Below are 22,549 nucleotides of genomic sequence, written 5' to 3' on the forward strand. Positions count from 1 at the left end.
GGTAGAGCATTCAGCTGTATATGAGGAACAAGAACATGGGGGGAAAATGACATCATATCAATCAAACCTTAAATTGTGGAAGCCTCCATGTTCAATACCCACACAACAGTGACACATAAGCTATTCTGATGTCACAGAGCATCACAGACTATGAACCCAGCCCTCACAGTCACCAGGAATAGCAAGCAATGACAATCATTCAGGCCGTAGATAACACAATTACAGTTCCTAGGGCAACCAACCTGTAGATCTGGCTCAATATCAATGAGAAGACTCTTTTCCATCAAGTTAAATAAGACACGTACGTTCTGCTCAGTTGTGTCATTGGCAGTTCTCTCCTCGCGTTCAGGGAGCATGGCACTGAACAGTGTAATCATATCAAGGGACATTCATGTTGGGCTGAAGAAACCCTGTTTCCAACAGCACTCCGCCCTTTTCATCACAATCCTGCCTCCCCTTTCCTCTTACTTCCTTTGACCCGTTGACTCATACTTGAGTCTTTTGCATTCCCCTCCACATTCAAATACTGCAGTTCTTATTCTCATGTACTTCCCTAAGCTACACTCCTGACAAGAGAAAGACATTCAGCAACAACTGTCATGGTGTAGGTCAAGACCAAAATGCAAAGACAAATACCCTAAAGATCCACGCTCTAATAACACAAACCACAACTGTTTGTATGTGTACAAAAAAGCTATGTGGTGAAGTAGAATGCCAGTGTTTGGAAAACAACAGACTGAATTGAATACAGTCATGATGCATGTTATAGATTCAATCAAAAGTAGAATAGAACTGATGATAAAAGGTTAAAAGTAGTGAAGTAAGAGTATAGGGCACTGTATGAGGAGATGAAGAACTGTCTAAGGACGGTGGACATGACTCAAGACAGGGCTAAAGGCAGGTGAATGAGATGTGGTTTTATCTGGTGTATGTTTGTCCTTGCCGTTGTGATTGTGTGTAAGGACAGGCCTCTTGCTGTCTGCACCAAAACAACTTTATTTTGCAGAGCTCCTCTTCTGAAAGTAGAAACCCATGTTTGATGTACATAATACATGAAAACTAGGGCACTGAAGTGAAAATGTAATACTGTACAGTCTGCCTCTGTTGTGGAACACTAGGAAGGACCCCAAAACAATACCATTTCTTGATTGTTGTTTTCTTTAGCAAAATAAAATATTCATGTAGAAACAAGCAATGTTTTGCATTTGGATATTTTTCCATCACCCTTTACCTTAAAGCTAAAAATGGTAAATAAACACTCACCCTTCAAAATGTTGTTTGCAGAAGTCACTAATGAAACAAAACCTGAACAAAACCTAATTGAAAAGGATTTCAGTTCTAGCAATACGCACACTATATCAAGTGTACAATTTGTGTCTTTGATTCTAATAAAATACTTTTAAAAATCCATAAACATTTCATATATTTATCTTTCTTTTGGTATATGGATCCAAAAATAAGCATTTAAATCATAAAGGAGAGTTGGGGGAGAGAAATAAAAATCCAAATCTACGAATGGTTGTCCTCCTTCCCTGGAGAGATGGGGGAAACTGGCCCAGCTATACAGCGCAGTAGAACACCGACTTTAGCTCATTATACACGTACAGTCGTGATCAAGGCACAGGGATCTTCTATTTTTTCAATAAAGTTGTACAAAATAATACATTTTACAGTCTGTACAAGAATAGTAGTTCAGCAGTAAAGTAAAGACAGACATACAAATAGCCTTGGAAGGAGGGGGTGGAGGGGGGTTGACCACATGAGTAAAGAATAGAATCCCATATAATTATCTTCTTCCTCTTAGTTTTTTTTTAAATTTCAGGATTACTTTTTTCTTTAAAAATAAAACAAAGAGCATTGCCAGTAAAGTAACAGTGCAGGGTATGAGGTGAGGTTAAGAGAGTGGACAGGGAGGAGGGGTGATTAGAGAGAGGGGGGCACAATGGCACAAAAGTTTACACAGACAAAACAACTGGAGACAGAAACAGGGCTGATCGGACTTCTCTTCACTTATATGGTACTGTATATGTTTTTTGCACTCCGTTGAGTTCTGTGAACGTTGGCCTTTTTCCTCCCGCTGCTGTACAAACAAGGCAAAGTCATGTGACAATCCTGTGAGCGTCATGGTGTCCAAGCTCCACCAAATTTACATAGATATTCCCCTCCCCCCATGCCCTGCCCACCACGATGCTTCTCTGGTTTATTGTCAGTCATCAACGTTGCTCCTAGTAGGTATCTTGGCTGTGAAGTCATTGAAAGCACTGATCCAGTCAATCTGTGGCTGCAGACAGTAAGCAGCCAAGACTCTGAGCTCACCCAGTCCAGGACCATGTAGTCGAGTAAAAGTGTGTTATTTTTCAGAACAGCAAGCAGTTATCGGAGGGTAAATTTGAGAGCAAGTGTGTCTAAGTGTGTGTGTCTCAAAATATAAACTAATGGTGTGAAAAAGAGAGAGTTCGGTGTTATGTCAGCGTGTATACGCTTGTGTGTGTGGTGAAATGGGTTCGAGTCCTGAGCACAGTGCTAAAGTGCAGCGGAGTTCAGCTGATCTGGCTTGGATGTATTCTGTGTTTTGCAGTATTTCAATAGTCTTTCCAGGTTACTCTGTAGCTCATATCTAGTTTGACTTCAGGAGTCCCCAAGAGTACACCGAATCAGGAGCAGGTCGACAGGGGTGGGTTTCAGGGGGGGTCAGGGAGAGACCGGAGGTGGAGGTTCAGAGTCTTTGTTGCAGCCCCCTCCCATCACAAGAGCTCATACTGCCGAAGGTGCATCCTCTGAATGATGTCCCGACAGTCGTTGAAGACCCGGCGGATGTTTTCCGTGTCGACGGCGCAGGTAAAATGGGGGTAACAATAGTGCCTGCCATCTCCGCTGGCTGTGCTGATCCTCTGAAATCACACAGTGAAACACAAATACTACAATCATCAGGACATCATCCACTTGACTCAATAACAAATCTAACATGAAGACAATGCTAACATACAGTGCCTTGCGAAAGTATTCGCCCCCCTTGAACTTTGCGACCTTTTGCCACATTTCAGGCTTCAAACAAAAATATATAAAACTGTATTTTTTTGTGAAGAATCAACAACAAGTGGGACACAATCATGAAGTGGAACGACATTTATTGGATATTTCAAACTTTTATAACAAATCAAAAACTGAAAAATTGGGTGTGCAAAATTATTCAGCCCCTTTACTTTCAGTGCAGCAAACTCTCTCCAGAAGTTCAGTGAGGATCTCTGAATGATCCAATGTTGACCTAAATGACCAATGATGATAAATACAATCCACCTATGTGTAATGAAGTCTCCGTATAAATGCACCTGCACTGTGATAGTCTCAGAGGTCCGTTAAAAGCGCAGAGAGCATCATGAAGAACAAGGAACACACCAGGCAGGTCCGAGATACTGTTGTGAAGAAGTTTAAAGCCGGATTTGCATACAAAAAGATTTCCCAAGCTTTAAACATCCCAAGGTGCACTGTGCAAGCGATAATATTGAAATGGAAGGAGTATCAGACCACTGCAAATCTACCAAGACCTGGCCGTCCCTCTAAACTTTCAGCTCATACAAGGAGAAGACTGATCAGAGATGCAGCCAAGAGGCCCATGATCACTCTGGATGAACTGCAGAGATCTACAGCTGAGGTGGGAGACTCTGTCCATAGGACAACAATCAGTCGTATATTGCACAAATCTGGCCTTTATGGAAGAGTGGCAAGAAGAAAGCCATTTCTTAAAGATATCCATAAAAAGTGTCGTTTAAAGTTTTCCACAAGCCACACCAAACATGTGGAAGAAGGTGAAACCAAAATTTTACTTTTTGGCAACAATGCAAGACATTATGTTTGGTGTAAAAGCAACACAGCTCATCACCCTGAACACACCATCCCCACTGTCAAACATGGTGGTGGCAGCATCATGGTTTGGGCCTGTTTTTCTTCAGCAGGGACAGGGAAGATGGTTAAAATTGATGGGAAGATGGATGGAGCCAAATACAGGACCATTCTAGAAGAAAACCTGATGGAGTCTGCAAAAGACCTGAGACTGGGACGGAGATTTGTCTTCCAACAAGACAATGATCCAAAACATAAAGCAAAATCTACAATGGAATGGTTCAAAAATAAACATATCCAGGTGTTAGAATGGCCAAGTCAAAGTCCAGACCTGAATCCAATCGAGAATCTGTGGAAAGAACTGAAAACTGCTGTTCACAAATGCTCTCCATCCAACCTCACTGAGCTCGAGCTGTTTTGTAAGGAGGAATGGGAAAAAATTTCAGTCTCTCGATGTGCAAAACTGATAGAGACATACCCCAAGCGACTTACAGCTGTAATCGCAGCAAAAGGTGGCGCTACAAAGTATTAACTTAAGGGGGCTGAATAATTTTGCACGCCCAATTTTTCAGTTTTTGATTTGTTAAAAAAGTTTGAAATATCCAATAAATGTCGTTCCACTTCATGATTGTGACCCACTTGTTGTTGATTCTTCACAAAAAATACAGTTTTATATCTTTATGTTTGAAGCCTGAAATGTGGCAAAAGGTCGCAAAGTTCAAGGGGGCCGAATACTTTCGCAAGGCACTGTATCCAATACAAGCAAGTCATCTCATTTGGCATTTTTGGTTTTGATTGGATCCTATTTTGTAATCAATACCATAAGATTCTATATAACATTAGCAGGGGAAACATTGTATTTCTGCACTTACCAGGAACTCATCTCGTATGAAGTACTTTGCCCTCGTGACGCGTGGATCCTCCCCTGGTTCTGGTGTTGCTATAGAATAGTAAGTGACTGATGAGTGTTGTGATTTGATTCTAGTACACCATCACACATTTTCACAATTTTCACAGTGTCACTAATCGCTATGATGATTACTTACCAGCCACAGGAAAGAACATTCAAGAGCCATCTACCGTGGTAAAAAGCAGAATCACTGTGTGTGCGCGTGTGTGTCGCCATGTGTGTGTGTGTATGTGTGCGCACCGTGTGTGTGTGTGTGTGTGTATATGTGTGCGCACCGTGTGTGTGTACAGTAAACATCCAGTCAAGTGTGACAACTTCTCACCATCATCCGGTGTGGTGTAGCGTGCAAACTCTGGGAAATACTCTTCAATTTTTGATTTCCCAGCCAACACCTTCTCTGCTAGCAGGTCCTGTTTATTGAGGAATAGGATGACAGAAATGGTCCGCAGCCACCTAAAAATAGAAACCCACACACAGAGAGGCTGGCTAAATACACTGGTAACAACAGGCTAAATACACTGGTAACAACAGGCTAAATACACTGGTAACAACAGGCTAAATACACTGGTAACAACAGGCTAAATACACTGGTAACAACAGGCTAAATACACTGGTAACAAGCAGTCAGTGGTCATTTACGGCTAGAAAATTGTACGATGAGAGTATTTCAATAAAACAGAAGAATATAATAAAACTCCATTTATTCCATAAATATTTGTGGGGAGGCGGTGTCATGGGTTGTGCTTGTGTCACCTGTTGTTCCAGATGTTCTTGAATAGATTCAGAGCCTCCTGCAAACGGTTGGTCTGATTGTCCTCCCGGATCACCATGTTGTAGCTGCTACTGGCCACCACGAAAATAATGGCTGTTACATCTGTGAGGAAGACAGAGGAAGGAGGGACTCAGACAACCTGGTTTTGTTAAGCGAAATCAATGACACAGTCAAAAGGCAATTAGCTTTAAGGCTAAGGCCGAAACACACAGTAAAGGCAGAAAAAGCAAAGGTGATAAAATACAGGAAACCTGTAGTGGAACAGGGCTACAGACTACGGAGGACCCGTCTAGAACCCCCCAAAAAGTATCAATGAGAATGAATTGTGTTTGTGAGTGATTCTCTATTGGGTTGGCCAGATAAAATGGCAACACAAATGTTACCGTTAAAGCACTGGATCCATTTCCGACGTTCATCCCTTTGACCACCAACGTCAAACATGCTGTGGAAGAGATGTCAGTGCGATAAATATACCACACGCTACGACCTTGTGGCGTAGTAATGAATCACATGTAAGTTGCACTGTATGGACTCATACACGTCTAAAGGGCTGAGTTGGAGGTTGATCTTCAGGTATAGTACTAATAACCAAATCGGAAGATAATCCTGGGTTATACTCACTGAAAATTGACTTTGTCCACCTGAAATCTGGTCTCAAAGATCCCAGAGGTGAGCACTCTGCATCTCAGTAGGTCCTGAGAGAAAGACGGGAGTCATTCATCTGGGTTATATTTCATCAATATTATGAAAGGAAGTTGGAGGACAGTAGGGATGTGTATCAAATGGAGGACGTTGGCCAAAAGTAGTGCACTATAGAGGGGATAGGGTGCCATTTGAGATGTATCCCTGGGCCTCTGATGATGGTGGCATTGAGACCACGGAAAGTCACCTGATCAGTGGGAGTGTAGTCACTCCGTTTCACAATGTCAATCTTGTCTAGAAAGCTGAGGAGAGAAAAAAAAAAGATTTAGAAGGATGGCCAGGACAGGACAAAATGGCTGAATTCAGTCAGTAGGGGCAGTGAAAAAGCATGATGGTGAGCTTGTCTTGGTTTGTGGACAGGTAGAGACCACTGAGCTCAATAGAATTATATACCCCTGTGTGTCGCCAACTGTTTTGTAGCAGGGAGGGACTGACCTGTGGTAAGCCATCGCTACTTCCTCTTTGGAGGACGACTTAGTTTCTTACTAAGTCAGTGTCAGCTAACTAAATGAGCAGCCAGTTAGTAACATCCCAGGGACCAGTGTCCGTCCAGGAACAAGGTGGTTGAGAGAAACATCAACATAGACATCATTGGTACAGACACTTAGAGCTGAGAGGAATAACAATCGTTCTGGAGTCATACTGACTTTGAGACTAATGTCCAATTCCATGACATACACTGAGTATACCAAACATTAGGAACACCTTTCCTAATATTGAGTTGCACCCATGCTGACTCCAATATTTCCCAAAGTTGTGGGAAGCATTTGGCTGGATATCCTTTGTGTTGTGGACCATTCTTGATACACACAGAAAACTGTTGAGTGTGGAAAAACTCAACACACATACAGAATCCAAGTCTCAATTGTCTCAAGGTTAAAAAATCTTTATATAACCTGTCTCCTGCCTGTCATCTACACTGATTGAAGTGGATTTAACAAGTGACATCAATAATGGATCATAGCTTTCATGTGGATTAACCTGGTCAGTCTGTCATGGAAAGAGCAGCTGTTCCTGTCTTAGTGTAGTTTACAACTGTTTTACTTGGGTTTAAACAGTACCTACAGAGTGTCTAATACAACTGAACGCCACAAACTGTACCAACAGTGTGTGACAGCTGAATGCCGGTCTCCCAAGCATACTGAACACAGAGGAATGCCGAGCCTCTGGATAACCAGGAATGTGACACAGAGGGGTGAAATGTGACAGGTCTAAGTACAGGTAAGACATGGCAGGAATGAGTCGGCACTCACTGGGAGAGACAAAGGGACTAGGAGAAACACATAGATTATGTGAGTGTGTATGTGCTCATGTGCATGTACCATTCTTTGTTATGGCAACAAAGATGGCCAGAGATAACTATGCAGACTTCAGAAGAACACAGGTGGGGAGATGAACTCCTACTCTTTCCTTTCCTACACGTTACTGAAGAATGTTGTAAAAGTTAGAACTGTAAACTCTCCTTTCACAAGGGTTCACACTCACAAACCTGACCTAGCCCATCAGCCTGAACCCAAACAGACATATACACATCGCTAAATTAGTCTCTGGCACTGGGAGATTGAATGAGTGTATTAGAGTGAGTGGGAAGGATAGAGAGAGAGTGGGAGGGTGATAGAGATTGAGGTAGGAAAGGCGTAGAGAGAGATGGAAGAAAGAGAGGGAGGGTGATAGGTAGGAAGGAAATGGTGAGAAAGACAGAAAGTGTGTGCATGTGTGTGTGAAAGAGAGAGAGGGGGGAGAGAGAAAGAGTAGTCTGACATTACAGAGCAGATTCAAAAATAGCTCCCTAGTGCCCTGGCCTCCAGCATGGTTACCATGGAGACAGAACCACAGGCTCTATAAATAGACTATCAGCTCAAAATCTTGTGTGACTGGAGTAGGGCCTGAGAGGGGAGAAAGAAAAAAAGAGGGAGAGAAAAAATGAGGGAGCAAGAGATTGAGAAAGATGGACTGGGAGAGAGGAAGTGGGAGGGAGAGAGCAGGAGAGAGGTATTGAGAGAGGGAGTGGGAAAGAGTGAGAGAGAGGGAGGGAACAAAAGACTGGACCATCTGAACCACCTGAAGGGGTTGTCCTAGACTGTTAAGTAACACAATCAAATAAAAACAGCCCTCTTCAAACATTAGCACAATATGAATTTTTTATAAAATCAGCTCAAATCAAATACCACTATAACAGACTTAACTCTGAGGCTCCAGTCACTGTGGTTTACTTCCCACTGTGGTTTACTTCCTGTCTCTCCCTTTTTATGACTCAGGACCTACCATTTTTGGTCCCCGTTGCTGCAAATATCCTGCATCACAGATGCGGAGCCACACAACAGTTGGAAAAGAAAGCAGAGGAAGAGAAGGAGAGGAAGAGAACGTGTGTGAGAGAGTGTGGTGCGAGAGAGTACGAGGGACAGCGTGCCAGAGAGATAGAAAGAGAGAAAGAAAGTGAGGAGAGAGCGCGAGAGAGTGAAAGAGAGAGACACATAGCCAGAGGTGGCAGTGTTGATGCAGAAAGCTCTGGTGATGTCATACTGTTGTGTGTGTGCACAGACACGATGAGGAGCTGTGGAGGACGAGCATGAGCTCAAGATGACTTCCATGACACAGAGCTCCGCTACCACACATCATTTTCAGGGAGAATACTTGCCTGTTATCTTGCCATTGAAAATCAGAACGGGTCTCTCTAGGAAATTGCTTTTTACAATAAAGTTTTGATGAGATTAAATACATTTTAGATTTGGGGTTTACAAACTTTAGCTGGTATTTTATCCGCCTGCTAAATCTGAGCATGCCAGCCTTGAACTACAGTCCCATGTGTGCCCCTAATCGTTGGCTTAGAGTGTTTGTTTTCAACAACACAGGCCTGTACAAGGGCACTGTAGCTATTCAAGACAGTTGGTCCCCTCTCGGCGGTGCAGTGCAGTGCATACTTACTACTGCGCACAGTCGATCAGCTGGTACTCATTGGATCTCTCAAAACACGCCCTCACGCCCTCATCCTGCCAGAGAGTCTTTGCATTTTCATAAAACTCCTGAGAGAGAGAGAGTGATGTAAGGAGAGAGAATGAATGAAAGAAGAGGGGCAGTGGAAGAGAGAAAGAGGACGCAATTAATTCACATGGTACAATAACAATACATCGACTAAATTAAAGCAAGTAGAAAAGGAGGACACTGTCCATCATCCATGTCATGATTGAGGGCACTGATGTGCCACATCTTTTTTTACATTCCAATGGGGCAGCACACCTATTAGGGATCTAGCATTTATTGACAGGACAACAGGTTCTGTGGCCAGTGAGGGTAACTACCAAGGGGAGTTTCAATAAGAAAAACAAAGTGGCATGGTCAGGCTGATGAAATTAAAGAATGTGCCTTTAAATATAAAAAAAAAAACGAAAAAACAAAGCAAGTTTTTACAACCTTTTCAACATTTCCTTTAATGAGGAGAAATAAAGATTACATATGGTCGACAGGCTAGGGAGGGTCAGTTGACTCATAATCACGTCAAAATCTCATAACATTGAATGAATCATATTTCATTACATTCATTTAGCAAACAAAAGCTGTGCGGGTGTAATGATTCCAGTCAACTAGCATATCTAAAGGCCAATCTGTTACTTCCTTGTTTGATATCTGTTGCATAAAGTGGGAATGTCCACATAGCTTATTAAAGGACCAGAGTGACCACCCCATGGACAACATTCAAAGGGCTAAAAAGCACATAGAAAGGCAGATATACTCATCATCTCCCTCCATCGCCTTCCATTTCGACCATGGAACAAGAAACCCTGTCATGTATAAAACAACATATTCTGGACAACTGGACCTTTGTGGAACAATGCAGCACACTTGCATTACATTTAGGTTTGCTGTCCAATATTTGTCCCACCGTTCGGCTGGCTTGGGTTACTTGAAGAGTTATAAAAATCCCTGCATCCACTCCATAAAAGAGCACTCATCATGTGTCTTAGTAACAGAGTCCTCCTTTATCATCAGTCATGCGCTTAAGAAAAAAAATAAAAACTCCTCTCTAGGAACTGCTCATTGCATTACAGCAGCCGACCCAGAATCCTTTGGGGCTACAACTCAATGCTAGATTGTTTCTCTCTGCTCACTGGCTTGTCTGATCTTAGTTTTTTCCATAATCATTTCCATTTCATCCTTTGGTATGGCCTTTTTTCAAATACACAAAGGCTTGTGTTGTTTTGCTAAGCATATCACAGGGAGTTTGATCTTGCTTTAAGTAATTTTTTGTTTTTTTAAAGCAACTGGTTGCCTTTTCCTGGTTAATAAACAACCATCTATTACATTCTGCACATGATCATGTGCTATGTAAAATACATCTGAATGGGAATGTCCCCTCTGGCGTTCTAACTATGGTCAACTCCACTACAAAAGCATCATGTAGCCAGAGACAGGATAAGGAAGTGAGGAGCCGGGTAGCTTTGAATTTGAGAAAATTTACATTTTAGTGGCGTTAAGAATAACAACCTATAAAGCAGAGGTAGGCAACGGGCCGAAACCATTCTAATCAGTCGATTAATCAGCAGCCAGAAAACAAATCCCATACCACAACAACGCATTTAAACATGAAATGAACAGCCCAGACCATAGATATCCATACAAACGTCCCCCACCTTTTCCTCACCGTCTGTTTTTTCTATCTGTACTCTGAGATTAGGTGACCAGTAGAACCGGTTCCCCCTCAGCCCTGGGGGGTGCCAGAGAGGAAGCAGGGAGAGAGAGGGAGGGAGGCTTTGCCAACAGTATTACACTGTCTGACCTTCGAGTCATTCAACTCTCCTCCATTAGGAACGAAATCGCAGACATTCAAACGCCACAGAGCAAGACAGCAGTCAATCATATCCCTTTCACATGTAGGCCTACACACCCAAACTCAGAGAGAGAGATGTTATGGCAGGTGTGCTAGGCCCAGAAAAAGGACATGGCAATCTTCAATGACAGTCAATCGCGCAATGATAGAGAAGCAACTTTTCAACTGTAATAGTTAATATTCTTTCAGCCAAAGACTCATAAGGGGCATCTAAATTAATAATAACAGCTAAAAATATGTTTTAATTTTGTTGAGTGACAACATGTCATCTGTTCTAGAGATAAAGTAAAATTATCTCTAGGACACTATGGGTCCTATTCAATAAAAAAAACGTTAACAAGGTTTTTGTGATCAATATAAAACAAAGTTATTGGATGCACTTATAAATCCATTATAGATTATGTTTATCCAGAAACTTGGTACCTGCTTAGCTTGAATAGAGTCCTATGTCCCTCCCAGCCAAGTCCTAACAGCCTGACAACTACCAGCAAGCACCCTGTTGTTCAGATGGGCATCCCAGTGTGACACAGAAACATGTGGGTACCAGAGAGAGGTATTTAGTGGTGTTACAGGCACAATCAGTGTAAACCAGTGGTACTCTGAGACCTCCAGGCCTTTCCTCAGGGCAGTCAATTAGCTAACAGGTATCGCATCGAGGCCCTACCCGCTAATTTTGCATTTTATTTACCTTTATTTAACTAGGCAAGTCAGTTAAGAACTATTTCCAATGACGGCCTAGGAACAGTGGGTTAACGGCCTGGTTCAGGAGCAGAACGACAGATTTTTACCTTGTCAGCTCGGGGATTCGATCTGCAACCTTTCGGTTACTTGTCCAACGCTCTAACCACTAGGCTACCTGCCGCCCCATCAATTACTATATTGTACCACAACCCACAGAGATACCAGTACCATGAGGCTTGCACCTGCAACAGAGACTACTGGATGGACATTCCAAAGGGAACATATCAGTCAAAAGTTTGGACACACCTAATCATTCCAGGGTTTTCCTTTATTTTTTTACTATTTTCTACATTGTAGAACAATGGTGAAGACATCAATACTACGAAATAACACATATGGAATCATGTAGTAACCAAAAAAGTGCTAAACAAATCAAAATATATTTTATATTTGAGATTCTTCAACGTAGCCACCCTTCGCCTTGACAGCTTTGAACACTTGGCATTCTCTCAACCAGCTTCATGAGGTAGTCACCTGGAATGCATTTCAGTTAACAGGTGTGCCTTATTAAAAGTTAATTTGTGGAATTTCTTTCCTTCTTAATGCGTTTGAGCCAATCAGTTGTGTTATGACAAGGTAGTGGTGGGTGGTATACAGAAGATAGTCCTATTTGGCAAGAACAGCTCAAATAAGCAAAGAGAAACAACAGTCCATCATTACTTAAAGACATGTAGTCAGTCAATCTGGAAAATTTAAAGAGCTTTGAAAGTTTCAAGTGCAGTCGCAAAAACCATCAAGCGCTTTGATGAAACAGGCTCTCATGAGGACTGCCACAGGAAAGGAAGACCCAGAGTTACCTCTTGCTGCAGAGGATAAGTTCATAACAGTTAACTGCACCTCAGATTGCAGCTCAAATAAATGTGTCATATGGAGTTCAAGTAACAGACAAATCTCAACATCAACTGTTCAGAGGAGACTGTGTGAATCAGGCCTTCATGGTCAAATTGCTGCAAAGAAACCACTACTAAAAGGACACCAATAATAAGAAGATACTTCATTGGGACAAGAAACACGAGAAATGGACGATTAGACCTGTGGAAATCTGTCCTTTGGTCTGAGTCCAAATTTGAGATTTTTGGTTCCAACCACTGTGTCTTTGTGAGACGCAGAGTAGTTGAAAGGATGATCTCCACATATGTGGTTCCCACCGTGAAGTATGGAGGAGGAGGTGTGATGGTGCTTTGCTGGTGACACGGTCAGAGATTTATTTAGAAGTCAAGGCACACTTAACCAGCATGGCTACCACAGCATTCTGCAGCGATACACCGTTCCCATCTGGTTTGCACTGGTTTGCACTTAGGGGGACTATCATTTGTTTTTCAACAGGACAATGACCAAAAACACATCTCCAGGCTGTGTAATGGCTATTTGACCAAGGAGAATGATGGAGTGCTGTATCAGTGTTACATCTATTCCTGCTCCTCCCCTCCGGCGTTCGACTTCACTGGTTTACTAACCACCAGTGCTGGGAACCATCATCATGCGCACCTGGTATTCATCATTTCGCGCACCTGGTATTCATCATTACGCGCACCTGGACTCCATTACTTCACTCATTACCTCCCCTTTATCTGGCACTCCCTTAGGTTCTTTCCCCAGGCAGTATTGTTTTCTGTTGTTCATGTCTAGACGCTACTCCTACGTTGTATCGTTCCATGTTTCTTGTTAAATTAAATTTACCACCTGCTTCTTGACTCCCAGCATCTACGTTACAATCAGATGACCTGGCCTCCACAATCACCCGACCTCAACCAAATTGAGATGGTTTGGGATGAGTCAGACCGCAGAGTGAAGGAAAAGCAGCCAACAAGTGCTCAGCATATGTGGGAACTCCTTCAAGACTGTTGGAAATGCATTCCTCATGAAGCTGGTTGAGAGAATGCCAAGAGTTGCAAAGCTGTCATCAAGGCAAAGGGTGGCTACTTTGAAGAATCTAAAATCTAAAATGTATTTTCATTTGTTTAACACTTTTTTGGTTACTACATGATTCCATATATTTTGATGTCTTCAAAATTATTCTACAATGTAGAAAATAGTTAAAATAAAGAAAAACTATTGAATGAGTAGGTGTCCAAACTTTTTCCTGGTACTGTACAAATGCTCACTCACACAGGTGTGTACATACAGTGCCTTGCAAAAGTATTCGGCCCCCTTGAACTTTGCGACCTTTTGCCACATTTCAGGCTTCAAACATAAAGATATAAAACTGTATTTTTTTGTGAAGAATCAACAACAAGTGGGACACAATCATGAAGTGGAACGACATTTATTGGATATTTCAAACTTTTTTAACAAATCAAAAACTGAAAAATTGGGCGTGCAAAATTATTCAGCCCCTTTACTTTCAGTGCAGCAAACTCTCTCCAGAAGTTCAGTGAGGATCTCTGAATGATCCAATGTTGACCTAAATGACTAATGATGATAAATACAATCCACCTGTGTGTAATCAAGTCTCCGTATAAATGCACCTGCACTGTGATAGTCTCAGAGGTCCGTTAAAAGCGCAGAGAGCATCATGAAGAACAAGGAACACACCAGGCAGGTCCGAGATACTGTTGTGAATAAGTTTAAAGCCGGATTTGGATACAAAAAGATTTCCCAAGCTTTAAACATCCCAAGGAGCACTGTGCAAGCGATAATATTGAAATGGAAGGAGTATCAGACCACTGCAAATCTACCAAGACCTGGCCGTCCCTCTAAACTTTCAACTCATACAAGGAGAAGACTGATCAGAGATGCAGCCAAGAGGCCCATGATCACTTTCGATGAACTGCAGAGATCTACAGCTGAGGTGGGAGACTCTGTCCATAGGACAACAATCAGTTGTATATTGCACAAATCTGTCCTTTATGGAAGAGTGGCAAGAAGAAAGCCATTTCTTAAAGATATCCATAAAAAGTGTAGTTTAAAGTTTGCCACAAGCCACCTGGGAGACACACCAAACATGTGGAAGAAGGTGCTCTGGTCAGATGAAACCAAAATTGAACTTTTTGGCAACAATGCAAAACGTTATGTTTGGCGTAAAAGCAACACAGCTGAACACACCATCCCCACTGTCAAACATGGTGGTGGCAGCATCATGGTTTGGGCCTGCTTTTCTTCAGCAGGGACAGGGAAGATGGTTAAAATTGATGGGAAGATGGATGGAGCCAAATACAGGACCATTCTGGAAGAAAACCTGATGGAGTCTGCAAAAGACCTGAGACTGGGACGGAGATTTGTCTTCCAACAAGACAATGATCCAAAACATAAAGCAAAATCTACAATGGAATGGTTCAAAAATAAACTTATCCAGGTGTTAGAATGGCCAAGTCAAAGTCCAGTCCTGAATCAAATCGAGAATATGTGGAAAGAACTGAAAACTGCTGTTCACAAATGCTCTCCATCCAACCTCACTGAGCTCGAGCTGTTTTGCAAGGAGGAATGGGAAAACATTTCAGTCTCTCGATGTGCAAAACTGATAGAGACATACCCCAAGCGACTTACAGCTGTAATCGCAGGAAAAGGTGGCGCTACAAAGTATTAACTTAAGGGGGCTGAATAATTTTGCACGCACAATTTTTAAGTTTTTGATTTGTTAAAAAAGTTTGAAATATCCAATAAATGTCGTTCCACTTCATGATTGTGTCCCACTTGTTGTTGATTCTTCACCAAAAAATACAGTTTTATATCTTTATGTTTGAAGCCTAAAATGTGGCAAAAGGTCGCAAAGTTCAAGGGGGCCGAATACTTTCGCAAGGCACTGTACATTAGAGTTCAACCGATATATTGGTTCACTAATATTATCGGCCTTTTAACGGCATATCAGTATCGGCCGATAATTCAACCGATATGAAATAAATATGATGAAAAAAGGGACTCTCATGCTTACCTGAGCACTTGCGGCCATTCTCAGTATGTATCATTAATTTTACAATGTAGGAAATGAACATTTGAAGCATATTTCCTTGACCAATTGCTGTTTTAGATTTCTGAGAATTCCGTGTGTAAAAATTTTACTTTTTAATTTCCCCGGCGTAAAACAGTATATTGGCAGATATCTAGTTATCGGTAAGTTTTGTCCCCTCAAATCATATTGATCTGGCTCTAACATACGTTAATGCAAAGACAATGTTTTGATTTGTGTGTCTGGTAGAAACATTGTCATACTCACAGATGTGAATTCAAAGTCCTTCTGATTGACTAGGTTGAGGACGTATTGGATTCGGTATTGGTTGTGTTGATTGGCGAGCTGAACGGGAGGCGTCAGTGTACTCATAGCTGCTACTATGGTCTAAAGAGTGACACAAACAAACACATTCAATACAAATCAAGTGACAACACAGGATTGTCTTGGGGTATATTATATTCTATGATAAAATATTCATGATTCATGCTTAGCTGTTTAGAATTTTTTATTCTACATAGCATCTACCTACAGAGACATGAACTACAAAGATTCAAACCGAATACTCACCTCAATAGCTTCTTTAATATTATTCTTGATATCATGAATTTTCTGCTTCTTCTCTCTGCAAAAAAACAAAAACCTCTTTATTATACATTTTTATTGTTTTTAAGTATCATTGTCATACACAACAGATATGCTGATGATACAGCAAACAAAAAACAAACATATATGTAGATAATTGTCCAACAGCTGGCATACATGCACAATTTCCCAATATCATTCCTTCTGAACCTGACAATGTTTATGACTGTGACACATACATCTTCAACTAGGTGAAACTCATATCTTTAACAGGTCCCAGTCTCCCAGTGCCTGCATTGGACTTTAATGAAAATGCTCTACCTGCCATGATAACTACAAATAATCAGACGTCAAACATCATCCCACCTTAAAGAGTGGTAACTGAGCTGCAACAACCCATCAGTAGACGACAGTATCAGCTATCAAGTCAAATGCAATGGAGTTTAATAAGCGAAGGTGGAGTGCGCCAAACTGTAGGCTACGGGAAGCAACGGTGAGTGTCCTCCAACTGTCTCCAAATTTTTTTTCTGATTCAGATGCAAAGAGAGATGTATTTTGTAGCGGGAAACATTTCACTAAGTTGAACACTGCCACTGATGTTTAGTTTATCCCAAGAACACAAACTGCATTTAAGTAGAGTAAGAGAGTCAATGTGTGTCAGAGAATGAGGTACATCAATAGAAAGAGAGAGAAATGGAAAGAAAAATAAAGACAGAATAGGAAACAGCCAGCAGGAGGGCTTGTATCCCACACAGACACAGCCTCTAGTTTATTGGCTTGAGGTAGATTGAGAAGGCCCTGTTTACATTTTCAACAAGATAGTCACTTTTTTTTTTTTAATCACATGGTTCTTACAAAGTAGTGTGTGTGCGCACTTGTATGTGACTGTGTGTGTGTACATATGATGTGTGTGTGTGGAGAGAGAATACGCAATAACTATATATATACAGTGGGGAAGAAAAGTATTTAGTCAGCCACCAATTGTGCAAGTTCTCCCACTTAAAAATATGAGAGAGGCCTGTAATTTTCATCATAGGTACACTTCAACTATGACAGACAAAATGAGAAGAAAAAAAATCCAGAAAATCACATTGTAGGATTTTTAATGAATTTATTTGCAAATTATGGTGGAAAATAAGTATTTGGTCACCTACAAACAAGCAAGATTTCTGGCTTTCACAGACCTGTAACTTCTTCTTTAAGAGGCTCCTCTGTCCTCCACTCATTACCTGTATTAATGGCACCTGTTTGAACTTGTTATCAGTATGAAAGACACCTGTCCACAACCTCAAACAGTCACACTCCAAACTCCACTATGGCCAAGACCAAAGAGCTGTCAAAGGACACCAGAAACAAAATTGTAGACCTGCACCAGGCTGGGAAGACTGAATCTGCAATAGGTAAGCAGCTTGGTTTGAAATCAACTGTGGGAGCAATTATTAGGAAATGGAAGACATACAAGACCACTGATAATCTCCCTCGATCTGGGGCTCCACGCAAGATCTCACCCCGTGGGGTCAAAATGATCACAAGAACGGTGAGCAAAAATCCCAGAACCACACGGGGGGGGGGGACCTAGTGAATGACCTGCAGAGAGCTGGGACCAAAGTAACAAAGCCTACCACCAGTAACACTCTACGCCGCCAGGGACTCAAATCCTGCAGTGCCAGACGTGTCCCCCTGCTTAAGCCAGTACATGTCCAGGCCTGTCTGAAGTTTGCTAGAGAGCATTTGGATGATCCAGAAGAAGATTGGGAGAATGTCATATGGTCAGATGAAACCAAAATATAACTTTTTGGTAAAAACTCAACTCGTCGTGTTTGGAGGACAAATAATGCTGAGTTGCATCCAAAGAACACCATACCTACTGTGAAGCATGGGGTGGAAACATCATGCTTTGGGGCTGTTTTTCTGCAAAGGGACCAGGACGACTGATCCGTGTAAAGGAAAGAATGAATGGGGCCATGTATCGTGAGATTTTGAGTGAAAATCTCCTCCCATCAGCAAGGGCATTGAAGATGAAACGTGGCTGGGTCTTTCAGCATGACAATGATCCCAAACACACCGCCCGGGCAACGAAGGAGTGGCTTCGTAAGAAGCATTTCAAGGTCCTGGAGTGGCCTAGCCAGTCTCCAGATCTCAACCCCATAGAAAATCTTTGGAGGGAGTTGAAAGTCCGTGTTGCCCAGCAACAGCCCCAAAACATCACTGCTCTAGAGGAGATCTGCATGGAGGAATGGGCCAAAATACCAGCAACAGTGTGTGAAAACCTTGTGAAGACTTACAGAAAACGTTTGACCTCTGTCATTGCCAACAAAGGGTATATAACAAAGTATTGAGATAAACTTTTGTTATTGACCAAATACTTATTTTCCACCTTAATATGCAAATAAATTCATTAAAAATCCTACAATGTGATTTTCTGGATTTTTTTCTCTCATTTTGTCTGTCATAGTTGAAGTGTACCTATGATGATGAAAATTATAGGCCTCTCATCTTTTTAAGTGGGAGAACTTGCACAATTGGTGGCTGACTAAATACTTTTTTGCCCCACTGTATATGAAGAAAGCATGTGTGATGATATACATCCTTTCCTAATCTAAGAAGATAAAATATACTTGGTCCAGTGTTTCACAAAGGCCTGGAACCTTATCAGTGGAAGTTACTGAATGCAAAAATGACATACTTCAGGATTTAGGGAATCTACCAAAAACCTCCAGCAATTCCTTATCTTCCTTTTCGTTGTACAGTATATGTTCCTCCAGGACTGACTAAAAAACATTGCTGAGAAGTCACAGACACACTGCCCTGCACTGTATCCATTTGCTAATGCAATCCTTAAGTTTAAGTGATACACAGTACAGTTAAGTTATCACACAGACACAACCAACTAATCAATGAATGTCTGAAATGTCTAGGATGTGACCAAGTGATGAACTGAGCATATTCATACACACAAGATAGAGCGCTGCAGTTGTAAGTGTTGTGGAGTCACGAGATGGGTCACACGCAGCTGGGGGCCTTATATGCTGATGTGCTCGTCTAACACAAGCCACTCACACCCAACCAGTGCCTGAACCTCCAAACCTAACCTCACAAACTGGAGATTAAACCATAACCCACCAATGCACAGATTCCTGGACCAACACCAGATTCAGGCCTAAATCCCCAACCAACCTACTCGCCTGAGCCTAAACCTCCAACAACCAACACACCAGGGCCTTGAAGCACCCGTCACCAACCAACGCACAAGGGCCTTGAAGCACCCGTCACTAAACAATGCACTAGGGCCTTGAAGCACCTGTCACCAAACAATGCACTAGGGCCTTAAAGCACCCGTCACCAACCAACGCACCAGGGCCTTGAAGCACCCGTCACCAACCAACGCACCAGGGCCTTGAAGCACCCTTCACCAACCAACGCACCAGGGCCTTGAACCCCACAGTATTTGTTTCTGAAGGAAGTTTAAATCCTCGTCTTTACATCTGTCCATACAATCAGACTAATAATTCTTAAATCGAAATCTAAGACTTCACAGTAAAAACTAGGCGAGACACCTAGACAGTACATTATAGTGGCTATTGAACTGAGGGATACCATCAATTGTTACTAGCCTCTCATCATGTGCTGTGCACAGGTGAATCTAATGTGTTTTCTACAATTCAGGTATTGCAAGACCAATACATTTTGGTTCCTTTGAGATTACCCCCCATCACTCTGCTTGTAAAGTCTCAAACCTTGATCTATATTCACATTTGTAGAGCATAGTCTGGAGAAGGAAACCATACTTACTCTGCATTGAAGCCATTCACATGGAGGATTCGCATCTGTTTCACTATGGTGCTCTTCCCTGACTCACCAGCCCCTGTGGGTGGGGGGGAAGAGATGGTTAGAATTATTTCATAGAGTATCGAGAAATGCCCTGCCCTGACAGCCAACAGAGACGGCCTTTTGGAATGTGATGCTCAGAAGTCATCTACAAAAAAAATAATTGTAAAGAGAGACACGTTCAAAGTTATAGTTCAGCACTTCAAAACTGTGAAATAAACATTAGGAATTATTCTAATTTAAATGGGTTATTATGCCACTTGACCGAGGTCTCACTCAGCACCAGTAGAGGCCAGGATTTGGAGGAAGTTGCCCTTAACCTCTGATCTAGGGTCAGATCATAGAGAATGTTAAGAGGTCTCTAGTGGCCAAAAGGCCGTTTTAGTATGGGCAGCGCCATTGAGGGCTTCCACCATTTTAATATGGTCAGAACTTCCAACTTCATTGGCTGATTCCTCCTGGTGTCCCTGTTATGTGTAACCAGGTCATCAAGAGGCATCAGTTAATAGTGAAGAAGAAATTGACAACTTCTAAATGGATATAGCTTCAATGGCACTGCCCATGCCGTCAACGACGCCATAATGGCAAGGATACAACGATGAGGCCTCTCTCTCTATGGGTCAGATATAGTTTTATCTTCCAGTTGGTTAAGGTCAGGATTTAAGTTTGATAAACTGATGTGGTAAGGGGCAACTTCTACCTTGAGCTTAAGATCACCGCTGTCCGAGTCAAACAACGTACAATAGTGGGAGGTTTGGTGAATCCACACATACAGTAAGATGTAAATGAATGGGTGCAATATCAACCTGTTGAAATCTACTAATGCAATAATATTACCAGCTTCACTTATAACCAGGGATGTAATGGTAACACAAAGTAACATGTAAAACCTATCAAGTCTGATTTATTTTCGATTGGCTAGTTTAGGTGTGTGGACATCCCCATGTAAAAATAACTAAGGAAGTTCTTCATCACAGATCCATTCGAATGCCTGATTCACACTATAGGGACAACCCAAACTGGACTGTGTTGGCTCTGATATTGTCTTTTCACACCATTCTTTCCAGCACAGTTCTCGTGGTGGATGCATAAGTAGGCTAGCTCAGTACAGCTTGGTTTGAACCTATAGTGTGAATCAAGCATAAAGGTGTCAACAATACACACATGTCATTGTCAAATCAAATAGATGACTCTAATGATGAAAGTGAAAATCTTCTTTCCCATAGCAGTGATCTCAAATGTTACGAGCTTATCATGGTTGGTTCATGGTCGGATGTTTCTCCATCAACACTGTCCAACAAAATTCTTACTCACGAATAGGCCAACATCTGACAACTTGCCAATGGCACACACAACAAAACGTGTCATATCATATAAAAGTGCAAAGAGCACAGTGCTATATCTAAAGCAGCATTGTAGTAAAGCTTTTGTTATGGTTAAATGTGAGTTCTGTTCCGCTTTCTTTAGTTACCACAACTTCCTCTCCAACAGAAATACCGCTATGTCATTCAATACACTAGGCATCAGGCAAATTCTAATAAAATATTATAATTAAGAGAGGACATTTTGACTGCTTTTACATGATAACAGTACCATGAGTACAGAAGTGTCAGTGGTAGAAATGTTCACCATTCATTTATTCACACATAGGCCCACCTTGAAATATACAGGCCTATGAATTTGAAAGTTGTCAAGCAGCTAGTAGTTCTGAAAACAAACCCACAACACACATGCAGAGCCTCAACACCCATGTTTGATATAGATTAGGCACGAGCTGTTACAATCACACAGGCTCAAGACTAAATGTATCAAATGTGAAGAAACAATAACAATGTAGCAATAAGTAGACGTCAATTATGTTAGAGAATCAAGTCTAACTGATACCCAACTTAAACATCATACCAGCAACCATGTCACATATGAAAAAGTTAAATGAGACTAGAGTGTAAGAGGAAGGCCTACAGAGACAACAATATCCTATATCACAACATCAAATAGTGTGCCATATAGGAATAGAAACAATGTTGCCAATGAGGCCTTGCCTACAACACATCAGCTTTCCTTCAACAAACTTACCCAAAAGTAGTAGCCTGTGAGTTGCTCTATATATCTGTTTGTCCTTCTGAAGTTGTTTCTCTATCTTTTTGTTTGCTTCTCTTTGTGACTTCTCCTCATTTCGCTGATCTTCAGTCTTGCTGTTGCCCAAACAACCCATCTTCCCGCAAGAAATAGGGTCCAGGGGAGGGGGAATGTGGAAAAAAATAAATAAACAAACTATTCTAGATCCCTCTGTTGACCCACGGAATTGAGAATAATATTAACGACATGTATACAGTCTTGTTGTTTAGTGTTACGTCGAACTAATCAGTTTTAAAACGTTGTCCTACCGCGCTTGTAATTATGTGTACATAATGCGTATTTTCAGTAGATCTTGCTGTCAGAGGGTATGAGACTGTTGAT

General features: G+C 41.7%; 1 protein-coding gene across 2 annotated transcripts; it reads right to left on the reverse strand.

The window, feature by feature from the left end:
* Positions 1 to 974: 974 nt before the first annotated feature.
* On the reverse strand, positions 975 to 22,323 carry LOC100170209 (G alpha s/olf-1 protein). Of its 2 annotated transcripts, NM_001129988.2 has the most exon segments (12): positions 2,296 to 2,891; positions 4,713 to 4,780; positions 5,073 to 5,203; positions 5,504 to 5,624; positions 5,906 to 5,964; positions 6,144 to 6,217; positions 6,412 to 6,466; positions 9,150 to 9,247; positions 15,944 to 16,063; positions 16,247 to 16,301; positions 20,054 to 20,126; positions 22,166 to 22,323. In NM_001129988.2, coding segments are annotated over 12 exon segments (1,140 nt in total). In that variant the 5' UTR covers positions 22,305 to 22,323; the 3' UTR covers positions 2,296 to 2,744.
* Positions 22,324 to 22,549: the final 226 nt, after the last annotated feature.

The sequence above is a fragment of the Oncorhynchus mykiss genome, chromosome 16 (assembly GCF_013265735.2).
Source record: "Oncorhynchus mykiss isolate Arlee chromosome 16, USDA_OmykA_1.1, whole genome shotgun sequence".
Classification (NCBI taxonomy): domain Eukaryota; kingdom Metazoa; phylum Chordata; class Actinopteri; order Salmoniformes; family Salmonidae; genus Oncorhynchus; species Oncorhynchus mykiss.

Excerpts from the sequence above, each read along its gene's own strand:
- LOC100170209 (XM_021564388.2), bottom strand. The coding sequence starts at position 8,815 with ATGGAAGTCATCTTGAGCTCATGCTCGTCCTCCACAGCTCCTCATCGT. Across the intron at positions 5,965-6,143 it reads GTGGACAAAGTCAATTTTCA|CATGTTTGACGTTGGTGGTC; the intron begins GTGAGTATAACC and ends TCTCTTCCACAG. Across the intron at positions 5,625-5,905 it reads ATGGATCCAGTGCTTTAACG|ATGTAACAGCCATTATTTTC; the intron begins GTAACATTTGTG and ends TCTTCCTCACAG.